At 54.3% G+C, this 21,160-nt stretch overlaps 1 protein-coding gene across 4 annotated transcripts in view; it reads right to left on the bottom strand.

Moving 5' to 3' along the window:
• Positions 1 to 21,160, bottom strand: part of NOC2L (NOC2 like nucleolar associated transcriptional repressor) — a 516,885-nt gene that overhangs the window by 465,082 nt on the left and 30,643 nt on the right. For all 4 annotated transcript variants that reach the window (XM_069610057.1, XM_069610058.1, XM_069610060.1 and 1 more), the window contains exon 2: positions 12,212 to 12,385. In XM_069610057.1, coding sequence (XP_069466158.1) covers positions 12,212 to 12,385 — 174 coding nt within the window. The remainder of the gene's footprint in view (positions 1 to 12,211; positions 12,386 to 21,160) is intronic.

Consider the following 21,160-nt stretch of genomic DNA (forward strand, 5'->3'; position numbering starts at 1 on the left):
TCAACCCGGGACTTCTTAGTGGGGGGTATTGGGTCCCTAGAGCCGGAGGGTGATGCCCCGTCGAGGGTATATGAGAGGAAGTGCTCAGGATTCTTGGTATAGAAGTCTGCCAATGATGACATCCTTGACCTAACTGTCTATGTCGTCACTAGACCATTCTCTTGAGCTGGTAATGACTCTCTCCTGGGAGAGTTTCCCTGTTTAATCCTGACTGGACCTATTGGTTTGTGCAGGGATCTTTAGGATGACAGAAGACTGAGACTGGTCTGTTTGTCTTTGTGGAGTAGTAGACTGTGACCTGTCTGACTACTTCTGAGGTGTGGAAGAAGGCAGAGACTGCTTCTTTTGTTGTTTGCCCCCTCCCTGTGGGTGGAAGAGTGTTTTCCCTGTTTTTTGGCTCCTTCATAGATTTTCGATGTCTGGCGTCGAGGTTCGGGGGTAGTGTCCCTATCTCTCGAGTGTGGAGGTTGGGACTCGGGAACAGCCGTTACGCGGTCTGCTGACGCCGACTCCTGGCATACGGCCTGGGGATAGAGGTCGGCTTCGTCTTCAGACGATCGAACCTCCGTTACCTTAGAAAGCGAGGCACTCTTGGCAACAGTAGATGGCTGCCTGGAGTCATGCGGCGATCTAGATCGAGAATACCCAGAGGACACCGATTCGGTGGACCGTTCTCTGTGTGCCTCTTTCCGAGAACTCGACGTGTGCGTCGAGTCTCGGTGGGACTTTGTGTGTTTGGTGGAAGTGCTGTGGGTAGCGCTTGTGTCGCCGGGGATTTTCCCCATAGCCGCCCTGTCGGATGACCTTCCGAGGTCAGGGACTTGCGATTGGCTGTCTCTCGACGCCACGTTGCCCTCGCCGACCGAAAGTACGGCGTTGCTGCCATTGCTTAGGCCGCCCTCTGCTGCCATGGCCTCTTGACACCTGGCGTGGTGGGCCCAACGCTTGATCAAACGGTCCTTTAGTGTTTTCAGTCTAAACCTACTACACGCTCTGCAGTTCGCCTCAGGGTGGTCCCTCGGCAAGCAGAGGTTGCACGTGGCAAGTCTGTCAACCCAAAGATACTTGCGGTTGCACTTGGGCCAAAATTGGAAAGGGGTACCCTCCATACGCACCCTGTGGCAGCGGGCAGAGTGTAGGAATATATAAGAATGTACCTATATATTTAAGAGTGTAGAGTATGTACCTCCTCCCACTCTCCCTACTTGCAGGACCGAGGCCAGAGGCCTTCCAAGACCCGGGCAGAGGCCATCCGAGGCCCTAGTCCGTCGTGCAGCTCTCGACGGTCGATTCCTTCTCCGGGCCGGCGTCGAGTGTGGAAGTTCGGTGACTCGACGTTGGGGTGGAGAAATGGGGAAATATAACGATATTTTTGCAAAATTATGGCTAAGGCCAGGGAACTCCGTGGGATGCTTCCGACCAGTATGGCGGGAAAAAACAATCCGAGGGTCCTAGACACGTGAGGGATCATGGGTACAGTGGACGTCACACTAGGGATAGTATTACTGGCACGCCCTGTGTCGACGCCCATTTTCGAGTTTCGAAAAACAAAAATACTCTGCAGCTTCCACTAGATGTCGGCCTATGCACAGCATGTGATCTAAGCAGATTCCACAAGCCTCAGAAATATATATCAATGCATTACGTGGAGCTCCTCGAGAGACATTCCAAATTCATTTACTCGACCTTTGGTCGTTCCTTATTAATATCCATTACATGGATCCCTCCCTCGATGTAGCTGAGAAGCCGTTTCTCCGCCGAGCAAGAACTTCGACGGCGGGGACGAGATGGAGGAGATCCTTCTGCGCTGCCGAACACGTGGCCTGGCCTCGCCGGCCAAAAGACAGTAGGGAGAGTGGGGTTGTGGGACATTTGTTTCTTTCTGAGAATGCCTTTCCCTTTCCCCTCCCTTTCCCTCGGGGTTGTTATCACAGCCAAATATTTCCTCGGCTATGGAGAGGACACCCTTTAGGTTTTGCCCGCGTTGCAAGGGCAAGTTCACCTGGAAAGACAAGCATAAACGGTGTAACCGTTGCTTGCCTCTCAATCACAAAGAAGACGGCTGCGCAGCTTGTCAGCTTCTTAAGCCTAAGACTTTAAAGGACCGCAGGGTCAAGAGGTAGGCAGCCTACGCCATGTCTAGGGCGGATTCCTCACCCGCCGCCGCAGAAAGTGATGAGGAATGTGATAACCCGACATCCGTTTCGGAAGTCGTAGACCTCTCTAAGGTGCGCTCGCGCTCCTCGTCTGTCCCTTGCCCCGACAAGCTCGGCTCACGCCCTGCTAATGGGGATGAACACCCCGGCGACACTGACGCACACATAAAACACTCCCATAAACACATAACCCACGGCTCTTCTTCGTCAAAGACGAAGAAACCATCAGCGCCAACTGAGGCGCAGGTTCCACCGGCGTCCTCCTCAGACCGTAAGAGTCTTAAGCCCCCCTCGCAACCGCAAACGCGACCAGTGACTGGGCTTCCCTCAGATAAGGGCGCTACCCCCAAACCACCAGACGAAGCGCTCCGTCAGAGAGCACCTGTCGACTTAGAACACGCAACGCCCGTAACGTCGAGACCAGAGTCCTCCACAGACAGATTAATCGTCGAGAGCCTGGAGAGGATTGTTTCCACCGATAGCCAGAGGCGGACAGCGAAAGATATGCCGAATACCGCTCAGAAGGCTAGAGAAACGCCGAAAAGGCCGGAAGGAAGGCAGGAACTGCCCCCTTCATCTAGAGGGACTCCTAGCCTGCCAGAAGGCTTTTCAGATGGCGACGGAAACCTTTCTTGGACGCGTTATGGGAGGGGTCGAAGCGTCTTCAGGCCGAATACCCTCCCTGCCCCCAAACCACCCAGGGGTACCTCATGAGACCCTGGAGAGACTCCAGTTCTGTATGGAGAAGATGGAGAGGTTTATGGAGACTCAAAACCTACCAACACCCAAAAAGGCAAGAGAGGGACCTCAGGAGGACCCCAGGGCTAAAATTCCCTAGGCTGTTTAATCCCTCCCAAGAGGATGTAGATTTATATGACCTCACTGGAGAGGACCCCGACTTCCAGGAGGACGATGAATTTTTAGGGAACGAAGAGGAACAAAACCCACAGGAGGGTTTGGAAGGTAATCCAGATATAGGAGAGGGGACTTCGGAGAAGACCCAGAGGAAGGTGCTTCACATCCCTGGCAGTCCCATCAGCGTTTTTGGACCTTGATGCCCTAAACCTGTCCCCTCCCAAGAACTCACCTAATAGGAACACGTCACCTATAGATGATCAACCTACATTTAATGTACTACTACGCAAGGCAGCAGCACATTTCGAAATAGACACTGGGGAGATTTCTCCTGACATTGACTTTGTGGAGAAGGTAATCAAAGAGAAACTCCGTCAGCCAAACCATTCCCCTCCTCGCCTCAACAAGGAGACGAAATATCCCTTCACTATCTACCCCCGCGTTGGTCAGAGGGGTCAACCCGAGGATAGAAAAACTATTCAGTCCCTCGCCTTCAGACCCGTTGTACGTCAGGGGCCACTCTGTACCAGACTCCCTAGTGGTGACAAATAAAAGGAAAAGAGCAGGGGTCCTGCTGTCAACCAGCGAGGCACCACCACATAAAGAGGGTAAAAAATTGTATGCCCTAGGGAAGAGGATCACAGCCTCTGCTGCTTTTTCCGCAAGGATTTCAAACTCCTCCTCCTTGCTAGCAAGTTACGCAGATGCACAATGGAGCAAGCTACGTAAGGACATCAAGGAGGTACCAGAACCCCTACGTACACGGCTTCTGGCCACGATTACTGAAGGGACCCTAGTCAACCAAAGAATCGTGAAAAACACTCTGGATGCTGCAGAAACGGCTGGCCGTTCCCTAGTCCAAGGAATACTCCTCAAACGCCATGTCTGGCTGCGTAATTCAGGGTTTAAACCTGAAACACAATCATCTCTAATCAACAAGCCTATAGAAGATGCCAAGCACTTTGGGAAGGCGGTTGATGAGGCACTAGAAACGGCAAAGAAAGAGTTTGACACCATCAAAACCCTAAACCAGATTTCTAGGCCTCCTAACAGACGTGGCTATGGCAATAGGTGCTTTTTTCGAGGCCAATGCCAGCAGCAAAATCAGCAGCAGCAGCAGTACTCTGCAAACAACTGGTCCTCTAACCAAGGTACCAGTGGACAATACAACCAGAGAGGACAACGCTGTGGCAAAGGGAGAGGTCGCGGTTCCACCCCCAGAGGTTCCCAAGCCACCAACACCAAATGACTCGAAGATTCGGGTCCCCTCCCATGCATCGCTGGTCAGGGCCCGATTAACATCCTTTCTTCCAGCATGGAAGGGAACAACATCAGACCGCTGGGTACTATCAACCATAGCCCGCGGCTACTGTATAGAATTCAACGGTTCCCCAACGTACAGACCCCCAAGGGGATGACGCATCACACCAAACACCTCGCCATCCTTCTGCAAGAAGTGGACCAGCTACTGGAAAAAGGGGCCATTGTTACGCTCACCTGGCTCCCACAGAGGCGTCGATCGGAACTGGACAGCTGCGGTCTCCACCAATGTGACGTGTAGGGCTGAGATGACGGACTGGACTGGCCCACCTAGCTTCGTTTACTTGGTCCGTAGGAATATTCTTCGGCAAAGGGAGAAAGGGAATTAACCACCCGTGGAGTTGAGCGTAAATCCCCCCCACCTCCCGCTGTTCTCCCCACAGATCTCCTTTGATGTCCCCTCTTATAGTCTCACCTGATGGTTTGAAAAGATGAACTCTCCATCCTGCATTGAGCGCAGGGGCACGTTGATAACCAGTTGCTTCACTGGCTCGAAGGAATTGGTGAGTCCCAGAACAATATTGACTCCGAGATTCCCAGCAAGACGCCGTAAGTATAAAGTTCGCAAGAGTTCAAATGCCTGACTTTCACTCTTGTCCGATTCCTTGCAGGTTGCAGCTTGACCCTAATGAAGAGTTCCTCGTGGCAACCGGTAGTATTCTGGTAAGGATTTGGATTTTCCAACACAGTTCGATAAAACAATGTCAATATCTAACCTGTTGCTTTCTCCCTTATTCAGGCGCTGAGAGAAAGTATGAAGTCTTGGGGAATAATACCTCTGGGGGTAAAATAAGGTAAGTCTATTGTGGTGAGAAGGGTTCCCCTTGTTAGTCCCTTTGTTTCACCTTGCTGTCCTTTTGTTTCCCCTTAGGGGCTGGGGTTCGGCGAAGATGCAGTGGAAGCTGAGCCGACCCGTGAAGAGGAATAGTACCCCCGGTGGTAAGTCTATGGGGGGGTTAACTAATATTCCTCTGTGTATTCCCTTGGCTCACCTTGCTGTTCTTGTCTTCTCCTTAGGTGCCGGAGTGCGGCGGGAACATGCAGGAGGATGCGGTGGAATGTGAAGATGCTGCGAAGGCCGGTGAGTTCAGCGCGGCGCTGCAGGAGGGCGAGGCGACGCGCATAAAATAACTTCTTTATTCCAGCTCGAAGGCGCGATGGATCGGGAATTCAGGTAAGGATTAAAGGTATTGCTCTTGTTCTAACCTTTTCTCCTTCTTTCTCCCTTTTTCTAGGAGCTCCAAACTCGAGGCGGGCTTGGCAGACGGCTGGATGCAGACTTGCAGGCACGGTGAGCGTTACGCTGCTGGATGCAGAATAACGCGAAGCGTGTGCTGCTCTTCGGGCGTGGTTTAAATAGCCGATCCAAAGTAGTCCCAGGTAAGTATTCCTCCCCAGCCCCGGCCGAGTAAAAAATAGTCCCCAAGTAAAGTAGTCCCTTCCAAGCTTCCTTTGGCTTGGCGCTTTTAGCAGTATGGTCTGCATCATGTAAGTTTGCAGCATGGTCTGCATCAGGTAAGTGTTAATCTATGAGCCTGGCGCCTATGCCGCCAGGACTGACTCTCCAGATGAGCCTGGCGCCATAGGCGCCAGGACTGGACCCAAATAGCCCATAGCAGGGGTTGTTGGGATTGCTTAGGATAACTTGATGCCTGCTTCCAGGGTTGCTGGACGTGGTCTGGGTCCCCGGGGGTAGGCATCATGACAGCCATAGAGGTTGTGCCTCTATCTCAGGTAACGGAAGGTATTTATTCAGTGTACTTCCTTGTACCCAAAAAGGACTTAACCATGCGCCCTGTACTAGATCTGCACCCAGCGAACAAATTTGTCAAACCTCAAAAGTTTCGTATGGTGACCTTGCAGGAAGTGATCTCCCTGCTATCACAAGGAGATTACATGACAACACTGGACATGAAAGATGCATACTTTCATATTTTAATGTTGCCAGCGCACAGGAAATACCTCAGGTTCATGATAGAGGGCAAACACTACCAGTTCAGAGTGCTACCCTTCGGCATAGCATCAGCACCGAGGGTATTCACGAAAGTACTGGCAGTGGCAGCAGCCCACCTGCGCAGGTTGTCCATCCCAGTATACCCTTACCTCGACGATTGGCTCATATAGTGGTGGTCTCGCAGGCCTTGGTTATCTCGCTACGGTGGTGGTCGAAGGAAAACCTGGTAATAGGGAAACCATTCGCCACCCCCGCAGTGGAAGCCCCTAACCACAGACGCATCCCTCACAGGATGGGGGGGCTCACCTATCCCATCAGACTGCTCACGGAGTGTGGACTCCGAGCGTAGCATCCAAGCACATAAACTTACTGGAGCTACTGGCTGTGTTCAAGGCACTAAAAGTCTTCCAGGCACACCTACAAGGGAAGACAGTGATGGTCCTCACGGACAGCACCACAGTCATGTACTACCTTAACAAGCAAGGGGGCACTCACTCTACAGGACTGTCCAAGCTGTCCCAGAACACCTGGAAGTGAGCTCTCAAACACAACATGTTCCTACTGTCACAACATGTACCAGGGGAACTCAATCTGCTAGCAGACGAACTCAGCAGAGACTGCCCTCAGAGTACGAATGGCGGTTACACAAAGACATCGTCTTCAACGTTTTCACACAAATGGGATTCCCGGAAATAGACCTGGTCGCAACTCTGGAGAACTCACAATGCCAAGATTACGCCTCCAGGTACCCCCAGAACCAATCCAAGGGGAACGGTCTATCGATTCCATGGTCAGGGAAATTTGTTTACGCTCTCCGCAGCCCCCCCTCCCCACCCCCCCGACTCCCCTTCTCAACAAGACTGAACAAGATGCACCAGGAACAAGTTACCATGATACTAGTGGCCCCTATGTGGGCATGGTTCGCTAACTTGATGGAGATGTCTCTAACTCCTCCAGTGAAACTTCCCTGCCCGTACAACATGCTGTCACAGGACAAGGGCTGGACACTGCATCCATGCCCTCATACCATGAACTTAGCAGCCTGGCTCCTGAGATCATAGAATTTGGACATTTACAGCTCCCGCAGAGATACATGGACATCCTCAGGGAGGCTAGAAAGCCTAACACTCGTCACCATTATTCTAGCAAATGGAAGAGATTTGTCATCTGGTGTAGAGGAAGAAGCATCAACCCGGTTGACTGCTCTCCCACACACATTGTTCTGTACCTGACCCATTTACTGGACTCAGGTCTAGTGTTCAATTCTATTAAAAGTCCACCTAGCGGCACTTTCTGCATACACCACTTCCCAACTTAACGTGTCATGGTGGAAAGTCCCAGTTATCAAAGCCTTTATGGAGGGGGTAAAGAGAATACACCGTCCAATAGCAAACCCAGCTCCCGGCTGGGACCTAAATGTGGTCCTTACCAGGCTCATGGGCTCAACCTTTGAACCCATGCACAAGGCAACTCCTAAAGGACCTCACTCTTAAGACTGCTTTCCTAATAGCCATCACCTCCATTAGGCGAGTAAATGAACTACAGGCTCTTTCTATTCTAGACCCCTTTGTAACAGTTCACAAAGATAAGGTGGTTCTACGCACACACCCGAGGTTTGCACCGAAATTCATCTCGAAATTCCATGTCAACCAGTCAATAGAACTACCAACGTTCTTTCAAAACCCTTCAAATTTGGGAGAAAAAAGCCTGCATACACTTGATGTGCACAGAGCTGTCATGTTTTATATGGAAAGAACTAGACCACTAAGAAAGACTAATCAGTTCTTTGTCTCGGTGGCAGCAGGAAGAGAAGGGGATGCAGTCTCAAAGTCCACTATATCTAGATGGATTGTTCAATGCATCACTCTCTGTTACACTCTTGCTAAGAGAGAACTAACCTTCAAGCCAAGAGCACACACTACTCGAGGCACTGGGGCATCCATAGCATTCATTGCAAATGTTCCCCTCGAGTCCATTTGCAAAGCGGCAACCTGGAGTTCTGTACACACCTTTACAAAACACTACTGTCTAGATGCTCACTCTAGATCTGATTCCCAGGTGGGACAAGCAGCATTAAGGCATCTTTTCTCTACTGTTCCTTCTCACAACCCACCTCCAACTCCGGGTGCTGCTCGCTAGTCTATGCACACCATGTGATTCTAAGAAGATTAACAAACATCAGAAGACAATGCATTACTTACCCTAAAAGCATTTCTGATGGATGCATCTGCTTAGATTCACATGCGCCCACCCTTCCTCCCCGCTCGGATGGAAGGAACATAGACATCTTTTTATATCTCTCTTTTCTGTACTCACTCACGTCTAGAAGGCTCCCTCAGGGCAGAAAAAATACAAACAGAGAGACCTCGACGCGTGAGGGATTGTGGGTACACCGCACGTCACTATAGGGATAGTGTTAGACACGCCTTGTCTACGTCCCCTTTTCGACTATGAAAAACAAAATGCAATACTCCGCAGTGACCACTGGATGTCGGACTATGCACAGCATGTGATTCTAAGCAGATTAACAAACATCAGAAATACACACACACATATATACACACACACACACACACACACACGAAAATGAAAAACTCATACGCCCACTATACGTATAAAAACTCCAATTGAAACCTTTCTTAAAGATCAGTTTTCATACGTATAGGATGTGTACATGGTGCGTTTCACACCAAACACTCACTCTACTCATATGCCATACCCCAGGGGGCAAATATTGAAGTTGCAAACTACTAGCCAGGTATTCAAAAAGTGTCACTCACCGCCTCAATTCTATACATACACGCAGCACACCATTCTTACTTGCCAAGAATCAAATATTACAAGCCAATGGCTAGTGGAGAGTGCAGATTCTGTGCCCTGCCATACACCCACATGCCACACATTCCTACACTCAACCTGTAAACGCAACCCTTACAGGCCATATACTACACGCCATAAACATACGCCACGGTTCGAAATTGAGGTGAGCTGGGAACTATTTAGCTCTTGGTTGTAGCATAGAAGTGCCTGTTAAGCTTGACACTGACAGCTACCAAGACCTTCTTTTGGCCCCTCAAGCCAACTGATGCTGAACAAACTTGCCTATGTGACATTAACTCTGTGCATATGGGATGATCTATAAACGAGCATTTGGACACACCCATAAAGCATAAAAGGTCATAGAAAATGTACAAATGTTAATTTGGCATCTTATGTGGGAAGTAGATTGGCAGGCCACAATGTACTGGCTGCTCGTTCCCCAGTGGCAGTTCCTGCTTAGCCAATCTTAATTTCGAACCCTGTATGCCATATACTCACAGGACATACGCCTTATATGCCCTATGCAATTCAGTAATACATTATACTCCTCACAAAATAGCCACTTAAAAGGTTTACATTCACTCACTCCATACCACTACAAATCCAATCTTAACGCCAACTTCAAATATTAGGCAGGGGGGAAAAGGGTTAAGATACTGTCCAGTCAGGGCAGGGACCCCTACTGACCTGGGGAGGCGGGCCTCCTAGGGCCCATACCAAAGCCTGTCCTACCGCAGAGGCGGAGCAAGGGTGTGCAGGTGTGGGGCAGTCACAGCCTACCCCACTCGCCCCTCTTCAGTGTGCATTGTAAATGACTGCTATTACCACTTACCCTTCCATGGTGCGAGCCAACCTCACTAATGACCAGAGTGCTCTCATGTCTTTTTCAGAACGGCAACTCCCAAAATGCGCATGGGAGCAACCAAGAAAACACGGACTGTAAACAGAGGAATAGAATTGAAACCTGGCATGGCATGGATTGGGATTTCTACCTAAGCAACAGAGAAGTCGGAGACAGCACCCAACTTACCAACCCCAGACAGACCCAGGGGCATGGTGGGGCATTGGAAAACAAACCGTGAATGAGAAGGGACTGCAGGAGAGGCACAGGAAACATTCCCAACCCCTATTGGAAACTAAACTCACCAGTGCATGGAGAAAGCCACAAGGAAAACAAATCAGTGAGCACATGGCTGCCACCCTCCAAATGGAGATTTAAGTGGGCTATAGCCATGAGGAGCATGGGAACTATTGGTAGCCGGTAGTAGAGTTAAATAAAGGGCTGCGCTATACAAGGCCAGCCAGCACAAGGAGATTGGAAGGTGTTCGGCTGAGGTCAGGTGGCGCTGTAGCAAACCAAGAGGCCCCATGGGGCGGACGGCAGAGTGGAGGTGAGGAGACTGGTGGAGTTTCGTGAAAGTGCAGGAAAGGTATTGTGCGTCGGCGGAGGTCCTCGAGGACGGCGTATCGACGTCATGGACGCAGGGCACAGAAAGATTTTCCGAAGCAGCACAGGTGTTGTGATTACTGTCAGATATGGAATACGTCGGAGGACCCAATCCCCTACAAATACTTATACAGACATGTCCATTGGGCATTCAAGGTTTAATATGCACAGCTGAAGTTGCAGAATGAAGGCATGAAAGGAATGCGGCTCCATTTCAGTAAATCACTCCATGCTCTCCCATATGTTAATTGTAACCTTGTTCATGAATCATTCAACAACACTGAAGGCAGGGCTCAAAACGTGCACTTATCACTAACCATTGGCTAGTGATATTTGACTCTTGGCGAGGAAGAAATGGTGTGGCGAGTCATTTTGTGTGTGCCTGATTAGTCGTTTGCAACTTGAAATGTTAACCCCTGCTGAAGTATACAATGTAGTGGATAGCAAAGGAACGAAGCCAATTTCAAGGATGGTGAGTACTAAGTTAAAGCAATAAAATGTTCTTTATTTATTTGAAAGCAAATAAAATCACCCCTGACATTACTGTATTGGATTAAGATACTCGTAATTTAAAAAACAAATTTAACAACACAGGTGCTAATTTGTTAGGTGTTCGCATAGACTAGCCCATATTGTTTGGGTCGGACATGAAAAAGCACATTAAAGCTGCCATCCACACCAAGTCCATTAGGCTAGGAGAACTACAAGACAGCAGGGTTAGGTCCTATTTACACAAAAGAGAAGACTAATTGCAAACACCATGTACTTCCTTTCTAGGAGCCAGCCAAACTCCTATAACTAGCATTCAAGCATTCACTGTAAACCAAGCATTTCAAAGTGGAACATCTGCCTACTCAATGAGAGTCTGGAAGATACCAACGTTTCTTCAAGAATGCCAAAAGGGTCTATATGCGAGTGCCATTTCATCCGACCTGAGAAACGTGCTTAATCTATGTTGTGATCTTATGTAATTTAGTTCGGCGGCCTGGAATCTCTGTCCCCACTAGGAAGTGTGTTGCATGATGAAGCAATTTATTTTAATTCAATGACCACCACTAAAAGCCATTTCAACTCTAGGTGTGAGAGAAAGTAAATGACAGCCTCTCTTTCTCGGTCTACAATCTGGAACCCTACTTTTAAATAATCAACTACATTTCCCACATCAACTCTTCTCACTGGTGGTCAGAAACCTAAGACTAGCCACATCCCTGCCAACCGTAGTATGGATAGACACTGTGGTTCTTCCCTTTATATAGCATTACCATTGAGGTGGCAATCAATGCGTGGCATTGAATCCTTCACTTAAACAGCAGGCAGGCAACAAACTCTCACCAATCCTAAACCTGGGATTGATTGCTTCAGCACAAAAAAGGCATGTACCGAGTCAAACTTGACCAAGCCATCTCAAACATTTACCATAATTGTACTGCAAGGGCCATCTAATTAAAAAAAAAAAAAAAAAAAAAAAAATTCCACTCCTGACTCGATGCCAGATCTGCTCTTCCAATCCTCTTGTTGCAGTTTTGCAGTATTCAGTACTTGTAGCTGCTCCGTTCCCCTAAGCCCAACATATTCCCCCTACCTCCCAATAAGTGTGGCCGACTGGTGTGCAAACAAATAGTTTTAAAAAAAGGTAACCTTAAGAACCGAGGGACTTACTTCTCTTCCATTTTTGTAGCCGGGGATTTCTTTTTCTTGCGAGATAGGCCATTTTTCTTCTTCATGCTCTGTGTTTCCAAAACAGCAGGGCCTTCATCCTCATCCGACTCAACGTCAGCGTCACAGTCAAACCCTGAGGTGAAAAACTCGTCCACGCTCAGATCGGCTAATTTCCTATCAAAAAGGACACAGAGGTAGCAGTTATCAACCCCAGGCAGTGATTTAAACAAGTAGCAGTGCTGCAACTAGGGTATCAAATTCTCTCACAATGAAGTCAGCCTAGGATTTCTTGACATAACTGCAATGCATATCGATCAGAAACAGTAAAACGTAGATTTACGTGAAAAGGAATCGGGACACATTTAGAGTTCAAAAATGAAAAAAGAAGATTGCAATTAAGAACAAGATTCTTTCGCAGAGAAGTCTTGTGACTAAGCAATTCTGGCCGAATTGGATAGAAAGACCATAAATAACAAAGCCTAGCGATACACCAACTGATCCCTAGAGCATCAAAACGCCATTCCTAAAGCAACTGATTCACAAAAACAATAAACAGGATTAAAAAATAAAAAAGACTTTTAAAAAACACATACAAAATGAAGCCCCAGTTCCAGAAGGAACTTTACCTGGTCTGCCGTCCCAGACCTAGAGCTGCTGCAAGTGATTGCCATTGCTAATGAAACTCTTCAAGCTGCTGCTATAATGCTGCTCTGGACTGGTACACAGCCATTGCCAAATTCCAAAAGCAGATGCCACATCTATCAGAATCACAGAGTGCCCGCCTTCCGTCAATGTAACAAATTCGCTGAACTCGGATGCAGAGGCCCATGACATCAACGATAATGTCCCCAGTTACAGCGGCCCAGCTGCTGCCCAAAGCTCAGCCCAGACACAATGAGCCTACTCAGCCCTGCCGCTGGCCCAGATACGGAGGCTGCCCCCCACCAGAGGCCTAGGAGCAAAAGCTGCCCCCCGTGTCACAGAGGCCCAGGCGCAAAAGCTGTCCCCCTAGTCATAGAGGCCCAGGAGCAAAAAGCTGACGCCCCCCCCTAGTCATAGAGGCCCAGGAGCAAAAAGCTGACGCCCCCCCAGTCACAGAGGCCCAGGAGCAAAAAGCTGACGCCCCCCCCCAGTCACAGACGCCCAGGAGCAAAAAGTTGACGCCCGCCCTGCCAGTCACAAAGGCCCAGGAGCAAAAGGCTGCCCCCCCAGAGGCCCAGGTGCAAAAGCTGCACCCCCCCCAGTCACAGAAGCCCAGGTGCAACAGCTCCCCCCCCCACCCCAGTCACAGAGGCCCATGTGAAAAAAATGCTTGCAGTCAGAGGCCCAGGCGCAAAAGCTCCAGTCGCTAAAGCTGTCGCCCAGTCAAAGAGGCCCAGGCGCAAATCTGGCCCCCAGTCGGAGAGGCCCAGGTGCAAAAGCTGCCCCCCCACCCCTCGTCACAGAGACCCAGTTGCAAAAGCTGCCCCCCCACCAGTCAGAAGCCTAGGCGCTGAAGCTCCAGGTGCAAAAGTCCAGCCACAGAGGCTCAGGTGCAAAAGCTGCCCCCCCACCCCAGCCACAGAAGCCCAGGTGCAAAAGCTGCCCCCCCACCCCAGCCACAGAGGCCCAGGTGCAAAAGCTGCACCCCCCCCAGTCACAGAGGCCAAAAGCTACCCCCCAGGCACAGACGCCAAAAGCTGCCCCCCCAGGCACAGAGGCACCGTTGCAAAAGCTGCCCCCCAGTCACCAAGGCCCAGGTGCAAAAGCTGCCCCCCCCCAGTAACAGAGGCCCAGGTGCAAAAGCTGCCCCCCGTCACAGAGGCCCAGGTGCAAAAGCTGAAATCCCCCCCACCCCCACATAGGCCCAGTTGCAAAAGCTGAAATCCCCCCCACCCCCACATAGGCCCAGTTGCAAAAGCTGCCCCCCAAGTCACAGAGGCCAAAGTGCAAAAGCTGCACCCCCACCCCCAGTCACAGGGGCCCAGGTGCAAAAGCTGCACCCTCCCACCCCCAGTCACAGAGGCCCAGGTGCAAAAGCTGCACCCTCCCCCAGTCACAGAGGCCAAGTTGCAAAAGCTGCCCCTCCCCCCAGTCACAGGGGCCCAGTTGCAAAAGCTGCCCCCCCAGTCACAGAGGCCCAGGTGCAAAAGCTGCCCCCCCAGTCACAGAGGCCCAGGTGCAAAAGCTGCCCCCCCCAGTCACAGAGGCCCAGGTGCAAAAGCTGCCCCCCCCAACCCCCAAGTCACAGAGGCCCAGGTGCAAAAGCTGCTCCCCGTCACAGAGGCCAAAAGAAACCCCCCAGGCACAGACGCCAAAAGCTGCCCCCCAGGCACAGAGGCACAGTTGCAAAAGCTGCCCCCCAGTCACAGAGGCCCAGGTGCAAAAGCTGCCCCCCAGTCACAGAGGCCCAGGTGCAAAAGCTGCCCCCCAGTCACAGAGGCCCAGGTGCAAAAGCTGCCCCCCAGTCACAGAGGCCCAGGTGCAAAAACTGCCCCCCAACCCCCAAGTCACAGAGGCCCAGGTGTAAAAGCTGCCCCCCAAACCCCAAGTCACAGAGGCCCAGGTGCAAATGCTGCCCCCCCGCAAGTCAGAGGCCCAGGTGCAAAAGCTGCACCCCCCCCCAGTCACAGAAGCCCAGGTGCAACAGCTCCCTCCCCACCCCAGTCACAGAGGCCCATGTGAAAAAAATGCTTGCAGTCAGAGGCCCAGGCGCAAAAGCTATAGTCGCTAAAGCTGTCGCCCAGTCAAAGAGGCCCAGGTGCAAATCTGGCCCCCAGTCGGAGAGGCCCAGGTGCAAAAGCTGCCACCCCACCCCCTCACAGAGACCCAGTTGCAAAAGCTGCCCCCCCACCAGTCATAGAAGCCTAGGCGCAGAAGCTCCAGGTGCAAAAGCCCAGCAACAGAGGCCCAGGTGCAAAAGCTGCCCCCCCACCCCAGCCACAGAGGCCCAGGTGCAAAAGCGGCACCCCCCCCCCAGTCACAGAGGCCAAAAGCTACCCCCCAGGCACAGAGGCACAGGTGCAAAAGATGCCCCCCGTCACAGAGGCCCAGTTGCAAAAGCTGAAATCCCCCCCACCCCCACATAGGCCCGGTTGCAAAAGCTGAAATCCCCCCCCCCACCCCCACATAGGCCCAGTTGCAAAAGCTGCCCCCCAAGTCACAGAGGCCCAGTTGCAAAAGCTGGCCCCCAAGTCACAGAGGCCAAAGTGCAAAAGCTGCACCCCCCACCCCCAGTCACGGGGGCCCAGGTGCAAAAGCTGCACCCTCCCACCCCCAGTCACAGAGGCCCAGGTGCAAAAGCTGCACCCTCCCCCAGTCACAGAGGCCAAGTTGCAAAAGCTGTCCCCCCCAGTCTCAGAGGCCTAGGCACAGAAGGCTCAGGTTCAAAAGCTGCCCCCCCCCAGTCACAGGGGCCCAGGTGCAAAAGCTGCCCCCCGTCACAGAGGCCTAGGCACAAAAGCTGAACCCCCACCCAGCCACAGAGGCCCAGGTGTAAAAGCGCCCCCCCCCAGTCACAGAGGCCCAGGTGTAAAAGCTGCCCCCTCCAGTCACAGAGGCACAGGTGCAAAAACCGCCCCACCCAGTCACAGAGGCTATGTTGCAAAAGCTGCCCCCCCCCCCCCCAAGTCACAGAGGCCAAAAGCTACCCCCCAGGCACGGACGCCAAAAGCTGCCCCCCAGCCACAGAGGCCCAGCTGCAAAAGCTGCCCCCCCCCGTCAGAGGCCTAGGCACAGAAGGCCCAGGTTCATAAGCTGCCCCTCCCCCCAGTCACAGGGGCCCAGGTGCAAAAGCTGCCCCCCCAGTCACAGAGACCCAGTTGCAAAAGCTGCCCCCCAGTCACAGAGACCCAGTTGCAAAAGCTGCCCCCCCCAGTCACAGGGGCCCAGGTGCAAAAGCTGCCCCCCCAGTCACAGGGACCCAGTTGCAAAAGCTGCCCCCCAGTCACAGAGACCCAGTTGCAAAAGCTGCCCCCCCCAGTCACAGAGACCCAGTTCCAAAAGCTACCCCCCAGGCACAGAGGCACAGATGCAAAAGCTGCCCCCCCAACCTCCAAGTCACAGAGGCCCAGGTGCAAAAGCTGCCCCCCGTCACAGAGGCCAAAAGCTACCCCCCAGGCACAGACGCCAAAAGCCACCCCCCAGGCACAGAGGCACAGTTGCAAAAGCTGCCCCCCTAGTCACAGAGGCCCAGGTGCAAAAGCTGCCCCCCCAGTCACAGAGGCCCAGGTGCAAACGCTGCCCCCCAGTCACAGAGGCCCAGGTGCAAACGCTGCCCCCCCAACCCCCAAGTCACAGAGGCCCAGGTGCAAAAGCTGCCCCCCAAACCAAAAGTCACAGAGGCCCAGGTGCAAAAGCTGCCCCCCAAACCAAAAGTCACAGAGGCCCAGGTGCAAAAGCTGCCCCCCAGGTCACAGAGGCCAAGTTGCAAAAGCTGCCCCCCCTCCCCCAAGTCACAGAGGCCAAGTTGCAAAAGCTGCCCCCCCCCAGTCACAGAGGCCTAGGCACAGAAGGCCCAGGTTCAAAAGTTGAACCCCCCCCTCAGCCACAGAGGCCCACGTGCAAAAGCTGCCCCCCCAGCCACAGAAGCCCAGGTGCAAAAGCTGCCCCGCCAGTCACAGGCCCAGGTGCAAAAGCTGCCCCCCCCAACCCCCAAGTCACAGAGGCCCAGGTGCAAAAGCTACCCCCCAGACACAGACGCCAAAAGCTGCCCCCCAGGCATAGAGGCACAGTTGCAAAAGCTGCACCCCCAGTCACAGAGGCCCAGGTGCAAAAGCTGCCCCCCAGGTCACAGAGGCCAAGTTGCAAAAGCTGCCCCCCCCCCCAGTCACAGAGGCCTAGGCACAGAAGGCCCAGGTTCAAAAGTTGAACCCCCCCCTCAGCCACAGAGGCCCACGTGCAAAAGCTGCCCCCCCCCAGTCACAGAGACCCAGTTGCAAAAGCTGCCCCGCCAGTCACAGCTGCCCCCCCCCCCAACCCCCAAGTCACAGAGGCCCAGGTGCAAAAGCTACCCCCCAGACACAGACGCCAAAAGCTGCCCCCAGGCATAGAGGCACAGTTGCAAAAGCTGCACCCCCAGTCACAGAGGCCCAGGTGCAAAAGCTGCCCCCCCCCCCAGTCACAGAGGCCCAGGTGCAAAAGCTGCCCCCCAACCCCCAAGTCACAGAGGCCCAGGTGCAAAAGCTGCCACCCAAACCCCAAGTCACAGAGGCCCAGGTGCAAAAGCTGCCCCCCAACCCCCAAGTCACAGAGGCCCAGGTGCAAAAGCTGCCCACCAGTCAGAGGCCCAGGTGCAAAAGCTCCCCCCCCAGTAACGGAGGCCCAGTTGCAAAAGCTGCCCCCCCCAAGTCACAGAGGCCAAGTTGCAAAAGCTGCCCCCCAAGTCACAGTGGCCAAGTTGCAAAATCTGCCCCCCAAGTCACAGTGGCCAAGTTGCAAAATCTGCCCCCCCAAGTCACAAAGGCCAAGTTGCAAAAGCTGCCCCCCCAGTCACAGAGGCCTAGGCACAGAAGGCCCAGGTTCAAAAGTTGAACTCCCCCCAGCCACAGAGGCTAAGTTGCAAAAGCTGCCCCCCACCCCAGCCACAGAGGCCCAGGTGTAAAAGAGCCCCCCCCCCTCACCCCCCAAGTCACAGAGGCCCAGCTGCAAAAGCTGCCCACCCCGTCACAGAGGCCTAGGCACAGAGGCCCAGGTGCAAAAGCTGCCCCCCCACCCCAGCCACAGAGGCCCAGGTGCAAAAGAGCCCCCCCCTCATCCCCCAAGTCACAGAGGCCTAGCTGCAAAAGCTGCCCACCCCGTCACAGAGGCCTAGGCACAGAGACCCAGTTGCAAAAGCTGCCCCCCCAGTCACAGAGACCCAGTTGCAAAAGCTGCCCCCTCGTCACAGAGGCCCAGGTGCAAAAGCCTCCCCCAGTCACAGAGGCCCAGGTGCAAAAGCTGCCCCCCACCAGTCACAGAGGCCCAGGTGCAAAAGCTGCCCCCCACCCCAGCCACAGAGGCCCAGTTGCAAAAGCTAGACCCCTCCCCCCGCCCCCAAGTCACAGAGGCCCAGCTGCAAAAGCTGACCCCCACCCGTCACAGAGGCCTAGGCACAGAAGGACCTGATTCAAAAGCTGCCGCTCTCCCCAGTCACAGGGGCCCAGGTGCAAAAGCTGCCCCCTGTCACAGAGGCCTAGGCACAGAAGGCCCAGTTGCAAAAGCTGAACCCCCCTCAGTCACAGAGGCCCAGGTGCAAAAGCTTCCCCCAGTCACAAAGGCCCAGGTGCAAAAGCTGCCCCCCACCAGTCACAGAGGCCCAGGTGCAAAAGCTGCCCCCCACCCCAGCCACAGAGGCCCAGCTGCAAAAGCTGACCCCCACCCGTCACAGAGGCCTAGGCACAGAAGGACCTGGTTCAAAAGCTGCCCCTCCCCCCAGTCACAGGGGCCCAGGTGCAAAAGCTGCCGCCCGTCACAGAGGCCTAGGCACAGAAGGCCCAGGTGCAAAAGCTGCCCCCCCCAGTCACAGAGGCCCAGGTGCAAAAGCTGAACCCCCACACCCCAGTCACAGAGGCCCAGGTGCAAAAGCTGAACCCCCACCCCCCAGTCACATAGGCCCAGGTGCAAAAGCTGAACCCCCACCCCCCCAGTCACAGAGGCCCAGTTACAAAACCTGCCCCCCCAAGTCACAGAGGCCCAGTTGCAAAATCTGCCCCCCCCCCCCCCCAAGTCACAGAGGCCCAGTTGCAAAAGCTGCCCCCCACCCCAGCCACAGAGGCACATGTGCAAAAGCTGCCCCCCCACCCCAGCCACAGAGGCCCAGCTGCAAAAGCTAGAACCCCCCAGTCACAGGGGCCCAGTTGCAAAAGCTGCCCCGCCAGTCACAGAGACCCAGTTGCAAAATCTGCCCCCCCAGTCACAGAGACCCAGTTGCAAAAGCTGCCCCCCCACCCCAGCCACAGAGGCACAGGTGCAAAAGCTGCCCCCCCAGTCACAGGGGCCCAGTTGCAAAAGCTGCCCTGCCAGTCACAGAGACCCAGTTGCAAAAGCTGCCCCCCCACCCCAGCCACAGAGGCACAGTTGCAAAAGCTAGACCCCCCCCCCCCCCCCCAAGTCACAGAGGCCGAGGTGCAAAAGCTGCCCCCCCGTCACAGAGGCCTAGGCACAGAAGCCCAGGTGCAAAAGCTAGACCCCCCCCCCCCCCCCAAGTCACAGAGGCCCAGGTGCAAAAGCTGAACCCCCACCCCCAGTCACAGCGGCCCAGTTGCAAAAGCTGCACCTCCCCAAGTCACAGAGGCCCAGTTGCAAAAGCTCCCCCCCCCCCCCCCAAGTCACAGAGGCCCAGTTGCAAAAGCTGCCCCCCCACCCCCAAGTCACAGAGGCCCAGTTGCAAAAGCTGCCCCCCGCCCCCAAATCACAGAGGCCCAGGTGCAAAAGCTAGACCCCCCCCCGCCGCCCAAGTCACAGAGGCCCAGCTGCAAAAGCTAGACCCCCCCCAGTCACAGGGGCCCAGTTGCAAAAGCTGCCCCGCCAGCCACAGAGGCCCAGCTGCAAAAGCTGCCCCCCCCCCCGTCAGAGGCCTAGGTTCATAAGCTGCCCCTCCCCCCAGTCACAGAGACCCAGTTGCAAAAGCTGCCCCCCCAGTCACAGAGACCCAGTTGCAAAAGCTGCCCCCCCAGTCACAGAGACCCAGTTGCAAAAGCTGCCCCCCCAGTCACAGAGACCCAGTTCCAAAAGCTGCCTCCCAGGCACAGAGGCCCAGGTGCAAAAGCTGCCCCCCGTCACAGAGGCCAAAAGCTACCCCCCAGGCACAGACGCCAAAAGCCGCCCCCCAGGCACAGAGGCACAGTTGCAAAAGCTGCCCCCCCAGTCGCAGAGGCCCAGGTGCAAACGCTGCCCCCCCAACCCCCAAGTCACAGAGACCCAGGTGCAAAAGCTGCCCCCCAAACACAAGTCACAGAGGCCCAGGTGCAAAAGCTGCCCCCCCAGGTCACAGAGGCCAAGTTGCAAAAGCTGCCCCCCTCCCCCAAGTCACAGAGGCCAAGTTGCAAAAGCTGCCCCCCCCAGTCACAGAGGCCTAGGCACAGAAGGCCCAGGTTGAAAAGTTGAACCCCCCCCTCAGCCACAGAGGCCCACGTGCAAAAGCTGCCCCCCCAGCCACAGAAGCCCAGGTGCAAAAGCTGCCCCCCCCGTCAGAGGCCTGAGGCCTAGGCACAGAAGGCCCAGGTTCAAAAGCTGCCCCTCCCCCCAGTCACAGGGGCCCAGGTGCAAAAGCTTCCCCCCCCAGTCACAGAGACCCAGTTGCAAAAGCTGCCCCCCAGTCACAGAGACCCAGTTGCAAAAGCTGCCCCCCAGTCACAGAGACCCAGTTCCAAAAGCTGCCCCCAGGCACAGAGGCACAGTTGCAAAAGCTGCCCCGCCAGTCACAGGCCCAGGTGCAAAAGCTACCCCCCAGGCACAGACGCCAAAAGCTGCCCCCCAGGCATAGAGGCACAGTTGCAAAAGCTGCACCCCCAGTCACAGAGGCCCAGGTGCAAAAGCTGCCCCCCAACCCCCAAGTCACAGAGGCCCAGGTGCAAAAGCTGCCACCCAAACCCCAAGTCACAGAGGCCCAGGTGCAAAAGCTGCCCCCAACCCCCAAGTCACAGAGGCCCAGGTGCAAAAGCTGCCACCCAAACCCCAAGTCACAGAGGCCCAGGTGCACAAGCTCCCCCCCCCAGTAACGGAGGCCCAGTTGCAAAAGCTGCCCCCCCCCCCCCCAAGTCACAGAGGCAAAGTTGCAAAAGCTGCCCCCCCAAGTCACAGTGGCCAAGTTGAAAAAGCTGCCCCCCCAAGTCACAAAGGCCAAGTTGCAAAAGCTGCCCCCCCAGTCACAGAGGCCTAGGCACAGAAGGCCCAGGTTCAAAAGTTGAACCCCCCCCCAGCCATAGAGGCTAAGTTGCAAAAGCTGCCCCCCCACCCCAGCCACAGAGGCCCAGGTGCAAAAGAGCCCCC

Source organism: Ambystoma mexicanum, chromosome 8, assembly GCF_040938575.1.
Source record: "Ambystoma mexicanum isolate Mex_15411 chromosome 8, UKY_AmexF1_1, whole genome shotgun sequence".
NCBI lineage: Eukaryota > Metazoa > Chordata > Amphibia > Caudata > Ambystomatidae > Ambystoma > Ambystoma mexicanum.